The sequence below is a fragment of the Saccostrea echinata genome, unplaced genomic scaffold (assembly GCF_033153115.1).
Source record: "Saccostrea echinata isolate AGI-Se365-2 ecotype Australia unplaced genomic scaffold, CSIRO_AGI_Sech_v1 ptg000054l, whole genome shotgun sequence".
Classification (NCBI taxonomy): Eukaryota; Metazoa; Mollusca; class Bivalvia; order Ostreida; family Ostreidae; genus Saccostrea; species Saccostrea echinata.
In genome coordinates, this window is record NW_026889803.1 from 32,903,901 (window position 1) to 32,930,434 (window position 26,534).

General features: G+C 34.7%; 1 protein-coding gene across 1 annotated transcript; it reads right to left on the reverse strand.

Moving 5' to 3' along the window:
• On the reverse strand, window positions 1-25,483 carry LOC133205492 (protein HIRA-like). The gene is made up of 28 exons (XM_061341322.1): window positions 25,345-25,483; window positions 22,769-22,831; window positions 22,030-22,140; window positions 21,500-21,590; window positions 21,085-21,170; window positions 20,827-20,922; window positions 20,521-20,603; window positions 20,224-20,301; window positions 18,349-18,516; window positions 18,123-18,173; window positions 17,816-17,872; window positions 17,655-17,725; window positions 17,464-17,569; window positions 14,587-14,784; window positions 14,142-14,233; window positions 13,699-14,047; window positions 12,956-13,080; window positions 12,055-12,190; window positions 8,859-8,960; window positions 8,203-8,354; window positions 7,420-7,581; window positions 7,091-7,149; window positions 5,417-5,519; window positions 3,592-3,714; window positions 3,241-3,404; window positions 2,704-2,819; window positions 1,938-2,266; window positions 1-521 (listed from the first exon to the last, which is right to left on the reverse strand). The coding sequence occupies exons 1-27, from the start codon at window positions 25,379-25,381 to the stop codon at window positions 2,150-2,152; spliced, it is 3,096 nt and encodes a 1,031-aa protein (XP_061197306.1). The 5' UTR covers window positions 25,382-25,483; the 3' UTR covers window positions 1-521; window positions 1,938-2,149.
• Window positions 25,484-26,534: the final 1,051 nt, after the last annotated feature.

Here is a 26,534-nt window from a genome sequence, read left to right on the forward strand (position 1 = left end):
ATGCCAATATCAGTTTAACAGAAAAAAATCTGTTTCAATATGTGAAACTTATTTTCAGTAATTACTAATCTTAAAAAAAAAAACCCACCCAATTAATTCATTGATTATTTTCAAATAAAAAGCACTAGAAATGGTTTGGTTTAAAAAAAAATGTGTACACAAATACAACATTCTACGTTTTGTATGTTTGTAGTATGGAATATTCGAGGGTGCTTTTTCATGAAAGCTCATCAATAAGAGAGTTATAAAACATATACCTCATTAACCCAAGCTGCCTATTAGCTGCATTAATAATTAACTTATCCTGACATCGTGACAAATCATACATAACAATTGGTTGTAAAAATATTAAAATTCTACCATGAATATGACGTTTTATATGAGACTACATGACAAGTACAGTCAAAAGAAATCTGAGCACTGATATTATTGGCACAATTCTCTTTACAAAGGTGATAAGGGCAGAAATCAGATATATCATTACTGTAACAGATACAATAAAAAACAAGAGGCCCAAGGGCCTTAACGGTCACCTGAGTATAATACAACAATTTAGAGAATCCATAGAGTATAAAATGAACTGAAAAGTGAAGCTTTGTTGCCCAAAAGCAAGAAAAATAGGGTGATCAGGTTCAACAAAATAATTAATCTAGTGTTCATTAACAGTTCATAAATTAGGTTCTAATCTGTTCCCCATTTATCACTATCACCATACAGTATATTAACAAACTATCAATGCTTCTGTACTATTTTAATTCCTTGTTGGAATCTCTTACATTGGACTCTCTTGGTCTTTGATGAACATTGAATAAGACAAGTTATTTTTGTCTCATTTTTATTTATCTATTACTTACAAGTCTACCTGATCATTAAAACTATGAAAGTACTTTTTGTATTATACAATAAAAAATCTTGCAAAATTCTCTTATTCTATTAACCTTTCAAGTACATTATTTACAGTGACTAATTATCAAAAGTAAATGGCAAAGGGGAATAACTCCCCTCAGTAGAATACAAATTAATAGAGCCCTGGCCAGGACCAGAACACTTGACAAAATGGCCCAGATGTTCAAAAATATTTATCAAAACTTTTACTCTTTTTGCCTCTGATATGCCGAGGTGCAGAAAAGATTTTCAAAGAAATAATGCAGTTTTTACTACAGATTCACTACATTATCAATAGAACCCCCCAGCCCCCCCCCCACCTCCCATCCCCACCGAGAAACACCAGAGTCTCTCACCCTGGGACCAGAAGTTTATTCATCATACATGTAAGTAATCACTTTGTTTATCTGATTAACACTAAGGAGCAGACAGGATTATTTAACAGAATTAATGCATTTTCACTACATTATCAAGAGCCCCACCCTTACACCAGCACATCTGACCCAGGGGTCATGCAATTCACTACTCTGGAAGAAGTAATCATGCTCATCATAACTATACACTTAGCTTCTTTGCTTTTTAACCAGAAGCAGAAAAGAATATTTTCAGAGAAATTTTGCTTTTTCACTATATAATCAATAGAGCCCCCCCCCCCCCCCTTTTCACCAGAACCCTTGACCCTGGGGCCATGAATTTCACAATTTTGGTAGAGGGCTCAATGCTTATTACAATCATGTCAACAGTTTGACTGCTTGATGTCCAGGAGTAAAGAAGAAGATTTTTAAAGATTGCATTAATTTTGGTGGTTTTAGCCCCACCCCTCAGGCCCCAGGGGGGCAGGGACCATGAAATTCACAATTTTTGTCCCCCTTCACCCATAGATGCTATATGCCAAAATTGGCTGAAATTGGTTGAGCGGTTTCAGAGAAAAAGCTGAAAATGTTTAAATGTTAACGCACGACGCACGTCGGACGACGCACGACGACGGACAAAAACGGATAGCAATAGGTCACCTGAGTGACTCAGGTGACCTAAAAATATGAAAACTGTACTTTTTTTTTTTAGCAGAAAACAACTCGCTCTCCTTTTTCCTTCATTTCTGACATCTTTTATAGGATTTTTTTTATAGCTTTAAGTAATATACATCAGCAGGTACACTGTATCTATTGCATGATTTGAATTTGTGACATTTGGTATAAGAAGTCTGCCATTTTTCAACACCTGATATCCCAGAATTCAACAGTGATACAGGGTTTATTTTAGTTCATCTGTCCTCAATAGACTCCAGTTGGTCATGGTATTCGGTAAAAAGTCTTTGGAGTTTTAGATTAGAACCAATGCTTGGTAACATCTCCTGAAGTAGACTTCTTTTATCCATTCCCTAATGAACAAAATGGATAGAAGTTTCTTTCATTTGGATGTTAATTACCTTTCTTATATTCTTTTGTTTGTATGCTGTTGAATGTACAAGACACAAATTTTCAAGAGATCCAAAATAAGAGATTCTATAAATACATGTAGAATTATTTTTCAATGTGTACATGTACTTTCAATGTGTACATGTATGTCTCTGTACTGTTACATTTTTTTCTTCAAGATGGTACTTTCAGTACCTAAACTGAGCTTATGAAACAAATTGTCCCCACCCAAGCACCTGCAAATTCAACCTCTGATCTTAAAGCATGACATTAAACAGAATGAAACATTGAGTAATTAAACTTCTACTTAAAACAGAATAACAGCTGACAAAGGTTAACATCAGAAACAAAAAGCTATGTGACCCCATCTTTGATTTCATTAATAGAAGTCTGTATTTACCAAAATGAGGGGATCCCAGGAAGATTTTCCCTTCGTCTTATACACTGGTCCTAAAAGGTCGTCACAGACATCTCGAAGTTTGGACTCAAAGATGTGCCTGGATTCTGACTCGAGTCCTAAGTACAGAAAACAGCATTAACAGAGTAAGACACTCTTAACAAACATAGGAGAACATCTAAACAGGTTATTGGCTCCTGGTTATCTTTGTAAATAAAATAGTGCATCTACTAAATGAATTGACATGTGTACACACACTCTGTAAATGAGTAGTTTATATAAAGTACACTGTACTAATAACTACAGGTACATATACAAGTAAGGGAAATCATCACTACAGGGAGAACAGGACACAAATCACATCCCTATACAGAGGCCAAAAATCATATCTCTTTACAAACTATTATCCAAGAAAATCTTGCTGAAGTTCCACATTTTCTGGAAACTAAATCAAATGGATATTAATACTGTATGATCTGAGTCTATTTATAAAACGTAATGATTTATGAATCAATGTTGAATTATTAATGCGGTGCAAACCTTCCTGAGAGAGGTATCTTGTGTAAGTCTGCAGCCAGAACTTGTACTCAGGAGCTGACTTAAGCAGAAGACATGCTGCCAGCTGAGATTCAATATGACTGAGGGTGGAGCTCTGCTGCAGTGATTGTCCAGCGCTGAAGATACGACTGGCCTGCATACCCAGTCTGAAATACACAATTTATCATACAATTAAACAGAATAAAAAGGAAATTATAAATTGGTTCCAGGCAGTTGAAATATAAATCCTTGAACATGGATTTAAATTCTACATCGGCATCATTCATCAGAAAAAAAATAAAGTTTTCAAGTTAGGGCTTGTGCAAGGGAAATCTTAGACTTGGATAGGTTTACCTTTCATGAGAAGTCTGTAATGAGGCCAGTGGTCCCTGAATTTTGGTGGAGTCTCTAGGTGGTGCACAGCTGTGGTGGTCTGAACACTGCTGGAGAGAGTCTGCTTTGTTATGGAGGAGCATCCTATCATAAAAGTACAACATACAACTATCAAACAAATTCTAAACAGACAAGACTTTCTGTATCATACTAAAAATACTGCCCAAAAAAGAAAGCAATAATTATTTTTATCATTTTTTTTGGAAACCAAAAAAAAAAAAACTCATAATAAACAAATAAATAAACAAGAGGCCCAAGGGAGTATAAAACAACAATCCATAGAAGATCCATGGAATATATAATAAACTGACAGAAGAAGCTTCTGTAAATCTTTGATCGTCCATTGTGGCCCCACCCTATCCCCAGAGTCATGATTTGAACAAACTTGAATCTATACTACCTGAGGATGTTTCCATGTAAATATAACCAATCATGGCTTTGCTGTTCTTGAGAAAAGAATTTTTTCAAGATTTTCCCTATATATTCCAATGTAAAACTTTCATTGTTCATTGTGACCCACCCTACCCCTGGGGATCATGATTTTAACAAACTTGAATCTACACTACCTGAACATGTTTCCATATTTCATCTTTCTTGGCCCAGTGGTTCTGGTGAAGAAGATTTTTCCAATGTATTCCCATGTAAAACTTTGATCATCCATTGTGGCCCCACCCTACCCCCGGGGGTCATGATTTGATCTAACTTGAATCTACACTACCTGAGGTTGCTTCCAATAAATATGATCAATCAGGGCATAGCTGTTCCTGAGAAGAAGATTTTTAAAGATTTTTTCCTATATATTTCTATGTAAACTTTGATCCTCCACTGTAGCCCAACCCTACACCCGGGGGTCATGATTTGAACAAATTTGAATCTACACTACCTGAGAATGCTTCCATATAAATATGACTCACCATGGCTTTGCTGTTCTTGAGAAGAAGATTTTTAAAGATTTTTTCCTATATACTTCTGTGTAAAACTGTTTGTCCTTTGTGGCCCCACCCTACCCCCGGGGGTCATGATTTGAACAAACTTGAATCTACACTATTCCTGAGGATGCTTCCACATAAATTCCATCTTTATTGGCCCAGTGGTTCTGGTGGAGAAGATTTTTGAAGATTTTTTCAATGTATTTCTTTGTAAAATTTTGATCCTCCATTGTGGCTCCACCCTACCCCTGAGGGTTATGATTTAAACAAATTTGAGTCTACACTACCTGAGGATGTTTCCAAATAAGTTTCATCTTACCTGGTCCATTGGTTCTTGAGAGGAAGATTTTTAAAGGATACCATTAATTTTTCACTAATTCTTAATTATCTCCCCTTGAAAGAAGGCATTGTCCCTTCATTTGAACAGACTTGAATCATCTTTACCCAAGGATACTTTTTGGCAAGTTTGGTGGAAATTGGCCCAGTGGTTCTTGAGAAGAAGTTGAAAATGTGAAAAGTTTACACACGACAACAGATGAAAACAGATAGCAATAGGTCACCTGAGTGACTCAGGTGACCTAAAAACAGAAGACAAAATTATAATTTGCAATGGACAGAATTTCAAGAATAACAAATAAATAAAACACAGAAGATAAAATTATAATTTGCAAAGGATAAAATTTTAAGAATGAAATGCATCAATGGCATAATGTATGCAGGAACTGGACTGGTCGGATATTAGAGACCCATCTGTATAGTACAGCACCTGAATGATGTACAAAAATCATTCCTAGGTGTACACTATGTCTTGAGGGTGACAAATAATTTGACATTACAAGAAATAATCTCATAATTACCATGTGCCCATATCTTTTGAGAAGGTGTAGGACTTTTTGTTGTGAACTGTTATAATTGGCATCCCCTCCTCTGTTAACATTGACTTCTGAAGGTCATCACTCCCTGGGATGTAAAAACAAGAGGCCCATGGGCCACATCGCTCACCTGAGCACACTGGCTAGGAAAAAAAGCAAAAATCAGTTCAGTATTGAAAAGTTAACGGGGGAGAGGGGGGGGGGGGGGGATGGGGGATTTTAAACTACCTGACAATGCTTTCATATCAATATAACAAATAACTTTGCTGTTCTTGAGCAGATTTTTTCCCATATATTCATTTGTAAAAATTCAATCCCCCATTGTGGCCCCACCCTACCCCCTGGGACCCTCATTTGAACACGTTTCATTTTATACTACCCAATGATGCTTCCATATCAATTTGACTAATCATGGCTTTTCTGTTCTTGAGAGAAAGATTTTTTCCTATATATTCCTCTGTAAACTTTGATCACCCATTGTGGCCCCACCCTACCCTCGGGGGTCATGATTTGAACAAACTTCAATCTACACTACCTGAGGATGCTTCCATATAAATATGACCAATCATGTCTTTGCTTATCTTGAAAAGAAGATTTTTAAAGTTTTTTTCTATATACTCTTATGAAAAACTTTGACCCCCCCCCCATTGTGGCCCCACCCTACCCCCAGGGGTCATGATTTGAACAAACTTGAATCTACACTACCTGAGGATGCTTCCATATAAAAATGACCCATCATGGCTTTGCTGTTCTTAAGAAGAAGAATTTTAAAAGTTTTTCCTATATATTTCTATGTAAAACTTTGATCCCCCATTGTGGCCTCACCCTACCCCCGGGGGTCATGATTTGAACAAACTTGAATCTACACTACCTGAGGATGCTTCCATATAAAAATGACCCATCATGGCTTTGCTGTTCTTAAGAAGAAGATTTTTAAAGATATTTTCCTATATATTTCTATGTAAAACTTTGATCCCCCATTGTGGCCCCACCCTTCCCCTGGGGGTCATGATTTGAACAAACTTAAATCTACACTACCTGAGAATGCTTCCATATAAATATGACCAATCATGGCTTTGCTGTTCCTGAGAAGAAGATTTTTAAAGATATTTTCCTATATATTTCTATGTAAAACTTTGATCCCCCATTGTGGCCCCACCCTACCCCCGGGGGTCATGATTTGAACAAACTTGAATCTACACTACCTGAGGATGTTTCCACATAAGTTTCATCTTTCCTGGCCCAGTGGTTCTCGAGAAGAAGATTTTTAAATGATGCCATTATTTTTTCACTAATTCCTAATTATCTCCCCTTGAAAGAGGGTGTGGCCCTTCATTTGAACAAACTTGAATCCCCTTCACCCAAGGATACTTTGTGGCAAGTTTGGTTGAATTTGGCCCAGTGGTTCTTGAGAAGAAGATGAAAATGTGAAAAGTTTACAACAACGCCAACGCCAACGCCAACACCAACGCCGACAACGACAACAACGACGACAGACAACGGACAAATTTTGATCAGAAAAGCTCACTTGAGCCTTTGGCTCAGGTGAGCTAAAAAGTCTTAAGCATAAATTTTTCTGCAAAAATTTTTAAAATTAAAAAAAAGTATAATTACGTTTAAGAAATATTATTTTGGTATGCAGTTAGAACTACACTATACCTGATATGATTGTTTTTAATGACTCTTTCCTGATTACCACAGACTGCTGCTGAACATTCCTAAATCAAAAGCAATCAAAATAAAGGTCAGGTTATTGTTATCTTGTAATTGAAGTTTCAAAGCCTACATTTTAGGATCACAAATTCTTTGATGTAATTTTACAAATTTATACACACAGTACATATGAGTTTTTACCACCTACTCAAGTGAAGCATAAACCTTTTAATCAAGCTTTAATCCAATAACAAACAAACCAGAACAGACAATACATGTACTTGTAGCACATACATTGAATTCACTCAAAAAAAAAAATCTAATTCTTCACGTACCAAATGTACAGGAATGCTTTCTGTGTGATGACCATAACAAAGAAGCCCTTGATATGGAGTTTAGAGACTTTGGAATCTAGGACAATGCTGGGGAGGATCCGAGATCCTGTACTGGAGTACATGTGTAGGGACCCGTCCTCGCAGGATGCACAAACAACAGTTCTGAAAAATCAGAAAGTTGTAAACATTTCATACTAATCTTTTCAACTTTCTTAATTTTAATTATATTCTGTTCATTTCTATATTTTACCCATGAAAGATATTAGTGAGAAAAAAATGTCACCTTCCATTTTGATTAAGTAAACATGAAAGTTAACAACAATTCACAATAATTTAATTCTGGTCGTAATGAGCCATTTGATTGGATAGAAAAATTAGTTTATATCGTATATCCAGTACTGCCTATGTCACAATATGACTCGCGTCAAAAACGTAACAATCCACTTTACAATTCATTTAAATTTTGTACAATCTGAAGGCATATTTGTAGGAAGATTTTTTTTATTTTTAAACTTAGTAATAGAAAATTAAATTATAAAGAACAAATTTAATTGCTACCAAAGTTATACTTGTATGACCTGGGTTTGGGTTTAATAAAGTATCTACAGAATCATCATCCTGCAGGTTTGATCCAGGTATTCCTCACATTTCTTTGGAATAGACCTGCTCCAAAATCTTGGACTTTGGACCATACCATAAGATGACAACTTCACAGCAGTAAATTTATATTACTCTCTCGATTTCAGAGGATCACCTTACTCACATATAGATAAAAAAACTTACTTTGATCCAGTCACTGATAAGATAGGTGAGTTCAGTACTTGTTCCCAGAGAGTCAGTCCTTCCTGAACACACCTCATCTTGTGCAGGGTGTGCACTCCAATACTGATGGTGTTTTCTACCTCCACTGAAAGAGAGCTATCCCTTCCTCCAACCTTTAAAAGTCATAAAACGTGCTTATACAAACTTGTTTTCTTAAAATTACTGTTTAGTTTAGATGGTGTAAATACTACTCCACATGCACATGTTTGAGTAACTATATGTAAAATAAATACATGTAATAGACCACAACTAGGGCTGTCACTGATGAGAATTTCAGTAACAATATACGTGTATGTACATCAAATGATGCAATAATTATAATTTATCACTTAAGGAACTTAAGTACAATCAAATTCAAGAAATTTCAGGCAATTCAGCTGCAATAAATATATGTATAAGAAACTGCAATACAGACACCTTAACCATAATTGTTTGAATTTACAAATTATTATGTCTCAAGCATCCATTGCAGAAACTTAGTCTTGCTGCAAATTTAATGCAGTAAGTGATTATAAACATACATAGTTTTAATCGGTGTCAGCCCTAACTGCCACTACAAGAAAGAGGCACTATATCTGAAACTAAATGAGCCCTAACAGTATTTATGCTTGACTCACAGTTTTGGTAAAGGTTTTCTGAATAGAGGCCACTGGTAGCTCAAGCTCGGGGACAGCTGCTAGGTAATGAGCTCCTTGACTATCCAGGACTGGTGGTGCGAACTGTTACATACAAAATACATGTACATGTATGTGAAATAATCAATGTATACTGTAGCTGGGCTATCTATGAAGTCATTAAGGTCTTCCGTCTTCACGGAAGACCTTATAGTGATTCTACTGTTTCTTATTATTCTTCTTATTATTTTTTTGACTTTCTAATTTTGTGCACGCGATTTCTCGGAGACTATTGGGTGGATTGGTATGAAATTTGCAGGGAAAACGTGTCGTAGGCTGAATTTATTTTATCCTAGAGTAAATTTCATTAATCACATCCGCTGCCAAGTTATGGACCATTTCCTGATTTTAAAATGAAATTTTGTCCAGGGATAATCTCAAGAACGGCTAAAGATATAAATGTGAAACTTTCAGGGACTATAGATCATGATAAATTCTAGCCGGGGCCTGGCTTTTCGTTCGTCGTCGGTACTTCCGGTTGTTACTGGATGCGAATTTAAAAAGTCGAATTTTTAAATTTTTTTGTTCTTCAATATTTGTCTTTGATATTAGTAGGGTTAATAGAGACATTTCCAGAAAGGCTTAATATATAATTTGTTCAAAAATTGATAAATACAAACTCTAGATATTCGCATCTTAAAATTTGAAGCGGGTCCAAAATGGCGGCTGTCTTCGTAAACTCCGACGAGCAAGTCGGCACTCGGAGCTCTTCGGAGGGCTCGTTCATCGCACGCTAACCTCTGACGTCAATGGTGTCCTACCATGTTGCTGATACAGTCATGTGATCTTATTTGAAATTCCTCCAAATGTTATACCTTTGAAATCTGAGTTACTTTGAAGCATGCCCAACACTATGTTTTGCTTTCAAAGACTACTTACATGATGCTGTAATCAAAACCAATATCCAAGGAAAAATTAGACAACAGAAAAAAAAAATGTTTGAAGAACTTTATGCAGAGTAAAATATGAAACGAGTTACAAGGCAGTTTCCGGCGGAGAAATGTAATCGATATGATTTCTCCACCAATCACTTCCGAGGTTTGTATGGAGCGTAGCGGAGTCAGTCGAGGATTGCCGATTGGCAGGTTGGAGTTTACGGAGACATCCGAGCGTCTTGTTGAACGAAACTACCATAAGGATCAATGAAATATGAAGGGATTGTTGGATCTTTCAGATTATGAAATGGATAATCTGTCTTTGAAAACATAAATACTCTGACCTCCAAAATCAATAAAATGAGTAATTTGTACGGTACATACAATAATATATATGAGAATGGAGACCATTCAATAGAACATACATTTCAAAGAAAAGGCGCGAAGATTTACTCGTGACGTATTGTATCCTCAGAAAAATGAACCTCAAGAACGACAAGTGATATCAATGTCAAGCTTTCAGGGATTATAGTTTGTGATAGATACTAGCCGGGTCGCTACTTTTCGTTCGTCGTCGGCACTTCCGGTCGCTTACGGAAGTGATCAAAGAAATCGTTAAATTTCAACTTTTGTTCTTTTAATCAATACTTTCATCACATTATTGCATCTCTTTTGTAGTTTCAAAATATGTTAGTCCCACCGGAAATAAAAACGTCAAATTCCGGTTATAAGAAAAAAACTACATAACTGAAGTATTTTTCTTTCCCATTAATATCTTTTGAAGATTAAATATTTGAAATGAATTTTAAATATGTTATTCAGACTGCAAATGTCTAGAGTAACGTCAAATATCTTTGTAAAATTCACTTCCGTTCGCATGTTTTTCTGTCCTCATAATGAGAAGTTTTCTGAGCAAGATCTCGGAAACGGTAAGAGATTAAGAAACCAAACTTATATGAGCAACAGACCTTAAGATGTAGGCAAAACTATTTGGGTCCAGAGCGTCAGCCGTCACTTCCGGTCGTCACAGGAAGTGATCAAAGAAATCGAATATTTCAACTTTTTTTTAAATTAAGAATTGCATCACTTTATTGCATCTTTTTTGCAGATTGGAAAGATGTTGGTCCCACCGGAAACAATAACGACAACTTCCGATTATAAGAGAAAAACTATATCATTTGAGTATTTTACTTTCCCATCAATACTCTTTATAGTTAAAGTATTTGAAATGAATTTAAAATATGTTATTCAAACTGCAAATGCCTAGGGTAACCTTAAATATCTTTCAAAAATTCACTTCCGGTCGCGTGTTCTCCTATCCTCAAAATGAGAAGTTATCTAAGCAAGATCTCAAAAACAGGTAAAATATTAAAACACCAAACTTTTATGAGTAATAGACCTTGAAGAGTAGGCGAAACCATTTGGATTAAACGCGTCAGTCGTCACTTCCGCTTGTCACAGAAAGTCATCAAAGAAATCAAAATTTTAACTTGTCTTTTTTAAAATAAAACTTGCATGACTTTTATTGCATCTCTTTCGCTATTATGAAATATGTTAGATTCCATGGGAAACAAAAACGTCAACTTCCGGTTTTAGGAGATAAACTACGTTATTTTGATATTTACATGTAACTTTCTCATAAATATTGCTTATCGATAAAGTACCTGAAATGATTTTATGTATGTTGTAGATACTGCAAATGTCTAGAGAAAAGTCAGAGATTTTTATAAAATTCACTTCCGGTCGCGTGTTTACCTGTCCTCAAAATCAGAATTTGTACTCACAATATTGCTCGGCAACAGTGAACAACTGAACATTAAAACTTTCAGGACTGATAGTCAGTCATCAGTTCATTTGAATTGTGAGAAAATCTTGTATCGCTGTTACTTCCAGAAAGTGATGTAAAAAAGTGAATGGTTCATTGTTAGCACGTTGGATTTTCACATTGATGACCAGGGTAAAATTTCCAGAGTGTCTGAATTTCTTTTATCACTTTTTCAGCTTGAATTTTCGTTTTTATTTTCAGAATCGGACGGAAGACCTCTCATTGCTCGCAATGAGTTTCTAGTTTTTCTTATTATTGCTATTTATTTACATATAGAAAATCTGGAGAATTTTAGCTCATAAACATTATTTGCACCTTCCTTTATACTTTAATTCTCAAAAATAAAGTCACATACACTGTACATATGAATGAATGAACAAACCTGAACATATATATGAGAATTTACTGAACATAAAGTTTCATATTCTGTTCCACTTACATTAGAAACAGGAGTAGCCAAGAGGGATCGCTCCTTGTCAACTTTACGAGGACGCCCTCGTCTCTCCTCCTTCTTTTCACCGTCATGTTTCCGTTTAACTCCAGTTGACGATTTGTGGTCTTTTACCTTGTCACTTCTGAAAACAGATGAAAAAGTTGATGTTTATAATGCTTTCATACAGGACATAAGGCCCATCAGAGATGAGAAGTCACCCAGTCTATTCAGTACAAGCCCAAAATACTTACGTAAACTAATGAGATACTTTGGACTGGTGTATCATCATACACTTGAACTTCGGTATCTCAATCATCCATATCTCGAATACCATGGATATGTCAAAGTCACTTGGAAGTCCTATTCCACTTTTCCTTCATTTATTTTACTCTCATTATTTTGAACTCTTGCATATCACAGTTTTTTCTCAGTCCCATTGAATTTGAGATAACGAGGTTTGACTGTATTTAACATGTAATGCAAATGTCCAGCACCAAAACCAGGAATACTTTTGAAGAACTTAACAGAAACTCATGTACTGAATCTATTGTATACTGTGACCATAATGCATTAAGTATATAGCACGGGGTTTTATTAGCACCAATGCTACACTAATTTCACGCAAAGACTCATAAAACTTAATTCAACATATGCTTCTACCAAATTGTCTCTAGGAAAAATTCACTGCAAATAATGACATTTTCTGATCTTTAAAAATCTATCACATCATTCTATTTTTCCTCAATATTCTGCATAACTCAGATTCATTGAATCGTTTAATCAAATGGGTTTGTAGAAATGTGGTTCTTTAGATGTATATCAAGACAATGCTAGGGTTGTTCATTTTATCAAAGGAAAAATGCAGCTTATAAAACAAATTCAGATAAAGTAATACCAAGACACTTACTTCTCAGAGGGAGTTTTTATCTTGTCCTTGACACTTGGAGTTTTGTCCTTGACATCAGACTTCTCTGAGGATTTCTTTTCTGATGAGCTGTGTTTAATTTTTGGCTTTGACAGTGCAGTCATTGGCTGAAAAGGAACATAAATTTATATTCATCAATATGTCTGGATTTCTTCTTGATCTATAAAAGTTATATTTAGATACCATATATTATTATTTATTTTATTTGGTTAATCCAACTTGTGTTGCAATGACCAAGTTTTGTGAAATCAATCAATGATTAATTAAGCTTAGAAAGTCTTGGTGCTTTCGATCACATTTGGCTTTCGAGGAGATTCCTCCATGGTTAAATTTTCAAAAGTGGAGAATCCTGATTTTGAGAATTATATTTTGCTTTAAAATATGCTGTTTTGATGTAATTTAAACCTTTATGTTCAATTAGACTAAGATAAAGTATTGTTTCAGAAGAAAGATTTCTGTACAATGGATTGTATAGGATTCTATCAGAAATCAATAACGTACAGGACGACAATTTAATTTTGCTTCAATCAAAGCTTATAAATAGTTCTTCCATTGAAAATATCAACAACAGAAGTTTATAAAGGTTCTTTTTTCTGTCATTGAATTAGTTAATTACAATTTTGCGACAAAAATTTCCAACATCAAAGTTGCAGCTCATATTGCTTTTATGATACAATTATGTGTGAGAATGGAATTCTCCCGAGTAGATGGTATCACTTCATTACCTGTATAGAGACGTTGATGACTTTGCTTGGAGTTACTGGAGGAGCACTTTCTGAGGGTTGAGCAGTGTCCATTTTCTCAGCCCCGGGGCTGGTATCCTGGGTTGGTTTGGGAGTGGTGTCCCCTCCCAGGGAAGGGGGCTGAGATTTGGGGGTCCCCTCCCCATCTGGTGGAGGTAGTACAGGAGAAGTGGTTTGGTTTGAAAAGTTGGAATTTGAGAGATTGGAACGAGATGTAGGAGAGATCATTCCTTTAGTTGTAACAATATTCTGCTTCTCTACAACTATCTTGCTGGTTTCCTTTCTAGATGTGAAGTTAATGCCCTGGCTTTTAAATGGCAGTGGTGCCTCTCTGTATTAAAGTAAGACATACATGTATTTTCCCTCAAAACTTATAGTAATAAGGAGAATAATTTAACATATATGTGTGCATGAATTACACCTACCCAACATTTACATCCAGCTGTGGGGCTAGGAATATTGGAGTGATCCGTCTTCTGCCATCAGCTGTCTTTGTTTCAATTTGTTTGTCAGTTGGCTAAATGTAATTTATTCAATTAAAATACAAATAAATTGATGGTAAAGATAGGAAAAACAACATATAAGCACAAAACAGAGACAAATCCTAGAAGAAAATTTTAAAAGCATTCAGAAAAGAGTGTCCTTCTTGCAGATTATGTCACTTATATTGAAAGCCAGTAAGGATTGTCTTTAAACCTCTAAATATGAATAAGATGAACACATTTCGTAGAAAAGTATGAAGTCTTTATTTTGTGTAAGAAAACATATCCAAGCATCCAGTTTTGGACTGAAAGACCCCCCTCCTGAACCCAATCTAAATCTGGCAGCATAAGATCCCACTACTCTGAGATGGAGGAATTATCTCCCCACCTTGAAGGGACTCCCCTGGCTGTCTGACATTCTACTGAGGTTACACTTCTCCTCCACCTCGGGCAGCTTTTTCTGCATTTCCTCGCGTTTCTGCTGCTGTAACTTCAGTAAGGCTGCCGACTCAATAATCTGGGTCCCACTGGTGGAGGATTTGTTTTTGGTCATACACTTCCCGTAAATCTTCTCCAGAAAAAGTTCCTGAAAAGGAAAAAAATACATTTCATTTTGTTCACACACATCCAAAAATTTTGAATAATATTGGTTCCTTGTTTTCATTCCCTATCTATTCAACATATTTTTGTCACTATTGACAAAAGCTGAATTGCTCAAAGATACATTACAAAAGCTTCCAGTCATAAAATGGTTAGCTTTACTATAACAGGTAGTGTAAATTTCTGTCATACAAAATCTTTGATTCTGAACGTATATATATCTGTATTATAAATGCTTCATTGCCAATTTTAATATTCTTATATAAAGTTCAAAGTGGTATCTTACTTAACAAAAGTAGTTGCCAATAAAATAAGCTTTTAAAAGATAAAAAACAACAACAACAACGTTTGTTGCTGTGCAGACTGCTATCTATATAGATAAAATGCACAAGTCAATATCATCTCTGAACTTTATTGAAACCAACCCACCCTCAAGTTTGTACAAATTTAAGTTCCAACCTAAACAGTTTACTAAAACATGCATTTTCATCACATGGTTACAATGTTTACAACATGCAGTGTTTAAACAAGAGGCCAATGGGTCATAACGCTCACCTGAGTTACTTTGGCCCTACTGTTCTTCACCAGATTTTTCCACTGTAATAATACCTATTGTGGCCCCACCTTACCCCCAGGGGTATTGATTTGAAAAATTTTAAATCTACCTTACCCCAGAATGCTACCACATAATTTTCAGCTTTTCTGGTCCAGTGGTTCTTGAGAAGAAGATTTTTAAAGATTTTTTCTATATATTTCAAAGTAAAACTTTGATTCCCTATTGTGGCCGCGCCCTACCCCCGAGGGTCATGATTTTAACAATTTAGAATCTACACAACCCAAAGATGCTTCCACGTAAGTTTCAGCTTTTGTGGCCTAGTGTTTCTTAAGAAGAAATTTAAAAAAAAAATTCCTATGTATTTCAATGTAAAAATTGGATTCCCTATTGTGGCCATGCCCTACCCCCGGGGGTCATAATTTGAATAATTTAGAATTTTCACTACCCCAGGATGCTTCCACATAAGTTTCAGCATTTCTGGCACAGTGGTTCTTGAGAAGAAGATTTTTTCTATATATTTCAATGTAAATCTTTGATTCACTATTTTGGCCCCGCCCCATCCCGGGGGGTGTCTTGATTTTAACAATTTAGAACCTACACTATCCCAAGTTTCAGCATTTCTGGCACAATGGTTCTTAAGAAGAAGATTTTTTCTATATATTTCAATGGAAAAATTGGATTCCCTATTGTGGTCCTGCCTTATCCCAAGGAGTCATGATTTTAACAATTTAGAATCTACACAACCTAGGGATGCTTCCACAAAAGTTTCAGCTTTTCTGGCCTAGTGGTTCTTAAGAAGATTTTGTAAAAAAAAAATTTCTATATATTTCGATGAAACCAGAAGTCTCTGATGAGACTGTAGCTCTACTGGTCTGTACGTATAACAAAGGAAAAGTAGCACTTGGATTTGAAACTTTGCAACAAGAAACAATAAATAGAATTATGTATCTTAATGTAGTCTACTTCTGTGCCAAATTAAATTGAAATGAAACGAAAACTGTAGGAAGAGTAGCATTTTGAAAGTATTTCACAGAAATTTCTATTTTTAGTAACCACGACAACATCATTCACTGAAATCAAAAACCGAAATACATATTATGTATCTTAGTGTATTCTTATTGTGTGCCAAATTAGACTGTAATCAGACCAAAACTGTAGGAGGAGTAACATTTTAAAGGAATTTCACAGAAATTTCTATTTTTAGTAACCATGGCAACACCGTTCATCGAAATCAAAAACCGATGCACTAAATATTGTATCTTAGTGTAGTCTACTTGTGTGCCAAGTTATACTGAAATCAGACCAAAACTGTAGGAGAGGTAGCGTTTTAAAGGAATTTCACAGAAATTTCTATTTTTAGTAACTATGACAACATCGTTCATCGAAATCAAAAACCAATGCACTAAATTATGTATCTTAGTGTAGTCTACTTGTGTGCCACGTTATATTGAAATCAGACCAAAACTGTAGGAGGAGTAGCGTTTTGAAAAATTGTTTACAGACAGACGGACAGACAGACAGACAGACAGGCGGACGGACGACGGACACCTTACTATCGCATAAGCTCTTCTGGTCTCTGACCAGTAGAGCTAAAAATTGGATTCCCTATTGTGGCCCCACCCTAATCCCGGGGGTCATGATTTTAAAAATTTAGAATCTACACTACCCAAGGATACTTCAACATAAGTATTAGCTTTTCTAGCCCAGTGGTTCTTGAGAAGAAGATTTTTTAATGACCCCACCCTATTTTTGTCTTTTCTTGATTATCTCCCCTTGTAAGGGGTCTTGGCCCTCCATTTTAATAATTTAAACTCTCTTTCATCCAAGGATGCTTTGTATAAAGTTTGGTTAAAATTGGCCCAGTGGTTTTTGAGAAGAAGTTGAAAATGTGAAAAGTTTACAGACAGACGGGCGGACGAAGGACAAAGGGTGATCAGAAAAGCTCACTTGAGCTTTTAACTCAGGTGAGCTAAAACATACAATATTTACAAAATATGTACCAATTTTTGAGGTATTTGGGGATGATTGGTGGTGGTGGTGATGGGGGGGGAGGGGGGGGGGGGGAGAGGGAAGTATGACAAAGGCAATAAATATTTAAATGTAACTCACCACATCATTTTGTGCCATTGGATCACCTATTTCATCCTTGCTGAATTCAATGTAGGCCACAGTACCATCACTGGAACAGGCCATTAATTCCATTCCAGATTTACTCCTGAAATTAGTAATTCTATCTGTAAAATTTTAATTACTAACTGAAAAAGTAAATTTAGACTTTTTTTCGGTCAAGAAATACAAACCAGCTGATATCTAAGATGGTGTTTTCAAAAAGGTCATGAGTCACCACCAAAGGCCTTTTCAGAGCAGTCAACTGAAATTTCAAGGTTTAATATTTCAAATTTAAAAGAAAAATAAAAAAAATGATAAAATTTAACAGGGTTGAAGTTTATATAATTCTTACCCAAACAGAAAGAGAACGATCTTTGCTTCCAATGGCACAGCAAGTATACTGCTGAGCCTAAAATTTAAAAAAAGACCATTCATGACTACTATATATTTTTCGACAATATATGTACAATGTACATGCATATAATCTAAATATTTCCTTAATTTAAACTTCGATACTTTCCCTGCATATAAATGATCAATTCTAAACTTAAATAATCGATCATGTACAGTACCACTTCATGTTTGAATACAACTGTACATTCACATGTAGTTGCTTTTAAAAAGTTCTGAATGACACATTAAATCATGTAAACATTTACCTGTTCACATCCCTTCTTCATTTTCTCTGAAAATATGTTTGGATTAAATCTCTGAAAAAAAAATTTACCCGGTATAAGATTAAAATTGGTCATTATTAAAAAGCAAATATATTAATATGCCATCTAAAAACTTCACTTTTAATTCTTGTGTGTTAGCGGAACTAAAAAAACATACCAAAGACCTTTCTTTAATATAAATTAATCAATGCATTTCAGAAGAGCTCACCACTACAGTTATAGCCTTTCTGTGTCCTACAAAATCCAGGGAGGTTTTGAAACCTTCCCTTTCTATGATCTGAGCTGTAGGCCCTGAGTTGTTCATGGCATGAGCAGACACAATGTAAGCACCATCCGGTGACCAATGACAGCGAAGCACATGAGTGGTTCCTCCACACTAAAAAAATTATTTAAAAAATGTTCATGATATGGTAGTATGAAGTATTTCTGAGTGAATAATGCTGGTAATTTGTTATTTTGACAGGAACCTATTGCTACTCCATTCACCAATAAAATTATCCATTATAACCATACATTTAAAGACACTATGTGACTTGCACTTTATGTGAAGAAACAGTTTTCAGTATTATTTTATTCATTTAAAGTAAATACAAATGCTATCTGGATTCATAGTGATATGAAATGATCTACATTATTTTGATGCTTATTTGGTAGGAGGATCAGGTCTCCCTTTAATACCTCTGTAAATGGCTCGGTGATTTTGGCAGTCCCTCTTACTCTGTAAATGGCACCATGATTTTGGCAGTCCCTCTTACCTCTGTAAATGACTCCATGATTTTGGCAGTCCCTCTTACCTCTGTAAATGACTCCATGATTTTGGCAGTCCCTCTTACCTCTGTAAATGACTCCATGATTTTGGCAGTCCCTCTTACCTCTGACGTTACGCGCAATGTTGGTGCCATTTTACAATTTTAGTACCTGACCTATTAAACCCATCGGTGATTAAAAAAAAACAACTCGCAATATGGGTGATATTGGTATGAATGGATAGGTTTTGAACAGAACTACCCGATTCCAGTCAGAAAATAACATTAAGATAAATTTTATGCAAAATATAGAATTTTACAGCGCAAATAAAAGGAATTTTAAGCGTGTAACGCGTTACATTTTTTAAGCAGGGATCACGCATTTTTCCTGTGTATAGTGTTCAAAAAAGAATCTACAGTTTTCATTTTTCTCACAAAACAAGAGGAATCCATGTAGTTTGTGACTTCATTAGCGATTCTGTATTCAATGGTGGCAAGAAAAAGAAAGCGATAGTTATTTACATAATAAGAATCTGTAACGTTATTAATCAAAAACGTGCATGTCAATAGATTGATTTTACTCATTTACAAAAAGTTTAAATAGAAACAATTTATATCAAAATAATGTGCTTTTCTTGTATATTTCAAATATTTCATCAATGTTGATATTAAACTGCATGCTTCGTAGTTAGTTTATGGATTACAAGTTCAACAGAAATGTCCAGTGTCTAAAATGACGTGTAAAAATGAGATCAATCCGTTTTTCAAGGGGTTAAATTCTAATTTTTTTTTTCATCGATTATAAAAATAATTATATGTTAAAAATGTGCTAATATAAACGATCATATTGAATGACAGATTCATAAATTTACTCTATTAATTAATATTTTACTCAACATTTAGGAGGTTCAACCTGTTTGTCCGGTGGACGTTCTTGACGCGTTATTCGTTTTGCTTCAACGTAATGCATGTAAGTGCCTTTGAGAGTGCTTTGAGTAATTAACAAACTTTATCAGATACAAATCGAAATCACCCTTTTTTAAATTGGTTTAATTACAAGTAGCCTATGGTTTTTTTTTACTCATATTTCAAGTACAAAGACATAGCGATATGGTACCAGTTAAGCTAGTAACACTTTTACATTGTAGAAGCATTACGTCAATTTTTCCTTAGCGCTATAATAACATAACGTCAAACGTCACCAACATCACGCGTAACGTCTCTGTAAATGATTCCATGATTCTGGCAGTCTCTCTTACCTCTGTAAACGACTCCATAGTTTTAGCAGTCCCTCTTACCTCTGTAAATGACTCCGTAGTTTTGGCAGTCCCTCTTACCTCTGTAAATGGCTCGGTGATTTTTGCTTCCTCTTTCCAGTCCCTTGTTCTCCATACCCTCAGACTCTTGTCATCAGACTGGACAGTCATGGAATACACAAAATACGGAGAATTTACAAAATCAACAAATGGATTATCAAAGAAAAGCTACATATGTCTATTGATATGGACCTAGTAAATAATTCAGATTTCCTCAACTACTTAAAAAAGGCACCAAAGAGTGGGGTTTTGTACTGTATATCCCCTCCTACAAGATTATAATACTGATATTAAACTACAAGTTTATGAAGCCCATACCTGAGAAGCCAAATATTTTCCCACTGGATCCCATGTGACTCCTTTCACTAAACCATTGTGTCCTTTGATCACTGCCACTTGGGCTACAAGAACATTAGATAAGTATTTCATAATCTTTTTAGCAATTAATAATTATTTAGCAAATAATAACCTACACATAAATATCTACTTTACCAACATATTTTATGCATTCCATACATTTAAAAATAATCCAGTCTATTATTGTATTGGCAGTACTCATACTCAATAATTCACTATATTCAACTACTTGTAGTTTGATTCATATTATCTCAGTTCAAATCTCACCTGGAAAGTTGTCGGCATTCCACACAATGATTGTGTTATCAACACTACAGGATGCCATCCAGCTATCATTGGGGGACCATGCCAGGTCAAGGACATCTACAGGGATACAGAGAAAGGTCAAGGACATTTTATAGAGGATCAAAACAAAGTCAAGAACATTTATAGAGCATAAAAAATAGGGTCAATGACATTTATAGAGCATCAAAACAAAATCAAGGACATTAACATTTAAATATTAAGCATTTAATTAAAATTTACCCCCTGTGTGGCCCCTTAATGTTGCTGCAGGCCTCCATTGTTCATAAGTTGGAGTCCCAGAACCAAATGAAGGACCAACTCCAGCTCTGTTAGAAGGGTAAAAATTTACTCAATTAATTGTGAAGGAATTAAAGAATACATATATCTGTTTTCACAATGTGCTATATTTTAGTAAAATTCTACAATAAAATGATCTCTATAATTGTTAGTTAATTGTTAGTATCTGATAACTTAAGATATCTAATGTGATATTACAGTTCTGAAAATAACTTACAATATGAGCATTATAAATCTTAACAGAGAATTTTTTCATAATTTTTAAAACTATTTCTGTTGACGAAATGATATTAATCAAACAACTACTATAATTGTTAGATATTTTAAATCAAATATTTCTAATATTAAGGGTGCATACCTGGAAGTCTGCCAGATCATGATTAATTTATCGTCTCCTCCAGATGCTAAAGATTTCCCATTGTTTGACCATCTAACACAATTCACACATGCTGTAATGATAGTAAAAATAATTGTTAATCTGAAGTACCAAGTAAATAATATTTCTCCTATCATACAATTACATTTTGGATTCATGACCTTTCTGCTTTTCTAGAAACTTTATGATGCACAGTTCTAATGTTTAATCCCAAATAAAAAGAAAAAAAATTGCAAACCAAGGAACCACATTTTCTCCAGGAAAAACTTAAAGATAAAAATGATACATGTATTACTACACCATGTGTACTGCAATTTATACTGTTATTATACTGATAACATCAAAATTAATATATGTACATGTATACTATAAACCAAATTTCCTACTCCCTATCAGAATTTTGAAAGTCGAAAGTATTAGCCTAGTTTTCTTTCATGATTCATTATTTCATTAAAAATAAAGAAATGATATTGTAAAATCTTCTGTGATTTAACCAAATAAACAAATTTTACCCAAATGATTGTTCATCTGACAAAGGACTCTGGGTACATTTTCATCATTCTCTGCTTTTTCATCTCTGACAGGTTCAAAATTCCAGATGACGACCTTTCCCGAATCATCTCCTGCAAAGTTAATGTACTCTGTGTCTAATGATGGAAACTATCAATGTCATTTCAGTAATACACATCAACAAGTCTAAATTTGATCCAAGAAAATGAAAGAAACTCACTTATTTACATAGTTTAGTCAAAGTAATTGTACTAACTTAGTGCCAATTATTACCATTTTTCAAAAGTATAGAGCTTCCCTCTGTTTTATTGTTAAATGAATCAAAATTCTCTTTTCTTTAGGGTTCAATAAATTGCATTGCAAAATTCAAAAAACTGTTTCACTATTGCATGATTTACAACTACCCAGTTCATTTATAGAGCTGTTTCACTATTGCACAATTCAAAACTACCCAGTTCATTTATAGAGCTAACTGTTTCATTATTGCACAATTCAAAGCTACCCAGTTCATTTATAGAGCTGTTTCACAGATGCATAATTCACAACTACCCAGTTCATTTATAGAGCTAACTGTTTCATTATTGCACAATTCAAAACTACCCAGTTCATTTATAGAGCTGTTTCACTGATGCATAATTCACAACTACCCAGTTCATTTATAGAGCTAACTGTTTCACTATTGCACAATTCACAACTACCCAGTTCATTTACCATATTGAGCTAACTGTATCACTAATTTACCTTGACCGCCTGTTGCAAATCGTGAACCGTCCGGGTGAATGTCTATGGAAAATATTGGTTTACCTGTGACACAAGAATTGCATACATGTAATCAGCTTTCTCATATTCATGCATGTTCCAACAATCATTCTTTTAATTATTATAAGAGCTAATGGTTACAATCCCTTAATTTAGCTATATGTAAATACCTTTGGCTGGAATTACCTATATAGTGGAGGAGGTAATATTGAAAAATGCTTCTAAAATTAGACTAGTGTAACAATATCATGTACATGTATATAGAATAAATATGTGATTTCTCTCTCTGCTCTGTATGGCATCAGCATTTACAAGTGCTTCAAATTAAATTAACAACATGGGCAGGTACACATAATTACAGATGATACCTAGTAGCTCAGTTTGTAAAGCATCACAGAACATATGAAGTACTTATGACAACAGTTTTGCACTTCATTAATACAAACTTTTATAGCTAGCGCCACTCACATAGGGAGATCCATAGACAATGTGTACGAACTGAGGAAATTCAGGTTGAAATCTGCACATTGTTCAAAGAAATTTTTATTGTCCCATGTGAAAATATTCCATACTCCCAATAATCCTTTGCGGTGCATAGCAACATGGTACACACAACTTTGTATGCAACGTCATATTTACGTCACTTTAACGACTCAGGTATTTCCGATTTTGTCGGAAATATCTGAGAAATTAGGAATTTCGATCCCGATGCATGGGGAGTCTGCAAACGTTAGAGAATATTAGGGCTGCCACGAATCAGAAAATTTTCGAATCGATTCGGTTTAAACAAAAACCTCGATTTTCGAATAATTTCAATTTGATTATAAGAAATAGAGCCTTTTTAATTTTTTGTATAAAATTTGTAATGTTTGATAATTCAAAATAAATAATGAAACACACTTTTATTAGATTTATTAAGATAATATGGAATGTAAAGCCAAGAAAACAAAGGAAATACCTAATGTTCTAAAAAACAAAGTATGAACCAAGAATCAAATTATTTAAATACTGGTCATTAGTTTTAAAAGAGAAAACATGCATACAAATCTTTCAAACAAAACTTCCATGATTGCATATGCTAAACATTAAAGCACATATGTATTGGTGATTTGCTTACAAAAGCTATTTGCCACAATAGAAATTACGGTTGGATCTGATGTGATTTAAATTTTTTTAATTCCCCAATACGGTATCAAACTGCTGAAACACATTGCTGTCGTAACAATACAGTCAATAATTAATTTCACATTCGAAATGATGTCAATATTAAAAAGAAATACGAAATTTAGCAGCACTGTGTCAGGTCCTCTAAATTCAGAACTGCGTGGCTGATAAGTGTGGCCTAAATGCACTAATCTTCTGTCATCTTTCTGTAGAAAATGGTAGTAGTCCCCTAGTTAGAATAATCTGTGTCTCAGGACAACCGGGTCCGTAGGACATTTATCATTTTAACGATAGAACATTCTATCTAGTAGTCCCCCGCCGACTTCTTCACAGCCATTTTCATGTTTTTGTTAACATTTACATGATTTGCCATCATTTCTTCTGATTAACCAATCAGAATGCAACTAACAACAGCAGAAGTTAGTCTGAAAAAATCAAACCTGAATCGAATCGAAATCCGGGAAAAATGTACCGAACCGAAAGATTTTGATTAACCAATATTTCGGTTAATCATGGCAACCCTAGAGAATATATACTTCAATAATGGTTTTTAAAAAAAACTGAGCTCTTAAAGCAACGCCTGGGCGAAGAGAAAATTCGGACTTTGCACATTGATCCAAATGATTTTTTTCCACAGTTACCTGTGGTCCCATAATGCTTTGCGCATTGCATCTCGCTGCAAACAATGTTCTCGCGGTAACAAGAAGTTCCAAGAAAAATATAAACCCACGTTGATTTGATGGATATATAGCAGATAAATAGTAGATTAAACCTTCTTTATTAAAATGAGCACTGTTTAGACTTTGTTTTGGTAATGCAACATACAAGCGACGTCATGTGACATCAGAGTCTAGACGTACTAAAAGTCTCGTGCGGTTTGAAGAGCCCGATCTAAATTAAAACTGAATACAGGTATCTGCGCTCGCCCTAACGGTCGCACCGTAAACATATTAATTAATGTACAGTAATTGTGTAAAGTTGTAGTTTAGATATTGACAATTTTTGCAATTGAACATGTTGAAAATTGCTTATTTTTAACGTTTATTTTGTTTCAAATTTCATATTTAAGAGCATTCATCCTTTTTGGTTATGTGAAAAACTGTATAAATAGTGATAAATACGAACTACTCAAATAATGTAATAAAGGAAAAACACAGTTATTTTCATTTTTCATAAACCAATGTATTCCATAATCAATATGTGTTTGTCTTTATTTTTTTTTTTTTTTGAAAATTCCTGAACAAATTACTTGTTTTAACTGATAATTCATGATTAACAAATATGCTCTTATTGTCATGCATTGTCTGACATGCACCTGTCCTGCAACGCAGATGCAAATATCGAGCCACGATACTTGACCGATATTTTTAATGCACAGCAAAGAAAAAACCTACCGTCGTGTGTGACCCATGAAGGCTTGAGCAATCTCATAGTGGTGAGATCTGCTAGTGTGATCACTGGAAACGATATACATACAGCACATTTACTGTTTACTTTACAATTTTTTATTTCTTTTTTCGAACCCCCGCCATATTTGCTTATGGTTGAAATTATTCAAATGCCGAACCCGAAGAGATTGATTTTTGAGCAGCACAACGAGGCAGTATTTTCAAAGTTACATATGAATAAAGGCTTGCAGTTCCCCACCTTTTTAGCACAGGCACCTGTCGAATTGATGGTGAGACCCCCTCCACCACCTTCTGAGAATTTTTATTAGACACAAAAACTTCTGAATTCTTAGCCTACCATACCTATATTCCGGTATCTGGCATTCATTTTTGTTACATGTAAGTCGGTTGTAAAGATTGAACAGCTCTTTACGGCATATAATAATGCTAAAGGTAAGATAAAAACGTTATAAACGAAATGGGGTCCTAACTTCGAGGGAGATTTTCATCGTAAATACAGCATTTCCAGTGGAATGTATGCGCAATTAAGAGGCAGATCAGCTAGGGAGATGATGTTTTACAGGCCTCTTCTGTTAAATTATATCCAGTTAAAATGTTTTATTTGTCCTAAATTGGCGATCATTTAATTCTCCCTCAAAGCGGGAACCCCTGTTTGTTTACACCCTTTAGTATTTTTATATACCGCAGACGGTCATCCTTTGAAACTCTACAAAAACTTAAAATTATTTACTTAAAAAAAACTTCTTAAGAAAAATTTAGCGTAATAATGCGTAACTTTCGCGAATAAACGCAAAAGTTTCGCGTTATAACGAGAAAGTTACACGTTTATTCACGAAAGTTTCGCGTCATAACGCGAAAAAATATTTCTTTTTAACCTACGAAAATTAGCTCAATGGGCATTCGTACGGACACGATTTATTTGGATAAAAAATACCATTTTTTATTGACTTTCCCTTTCCAGTTGATTATACCTTATTGAAAATCCAGGAACGTAACATCGTAATCTTATTCAAAGCAAGGAGGGGGGTATGTTGTAAATTTCGAATTTTTTAGGGGAGGGACATGCAAAATTTACAGTATGAATTAAATTCATGTTGTAAATTTTGCATGTACCTCCACCTAGTAAATTCAAAATTTACAACACGAAAGAGGCCAGAAAAAAAATTGTTGAACAA

Excerpts from the sequence above, each read along its gene's own strand:
- LOC133205492 (XM_061341322.1), bottom strand. The coding sequence starts at position 25,381 with ATGAGATTGCTCAAGCCTTCATGGGTCACACACGACG. Across the intron at positions 20,923-21,084 it reads ATTAAGGGGCCACACAGGGG|ATGTCCTTGACCTGGCATGG; the intron begins GTAAATTTTAAT and ends GTATCCCTGTAG. Across the intron at positions 17,726-17,815 it reads ATCGTTCTCTTTCTGTTTGG|TTGACTGCTCTGAAAAGGCC; the intron begins GTAAGAATTATA and ends TTGAAATTTCAG.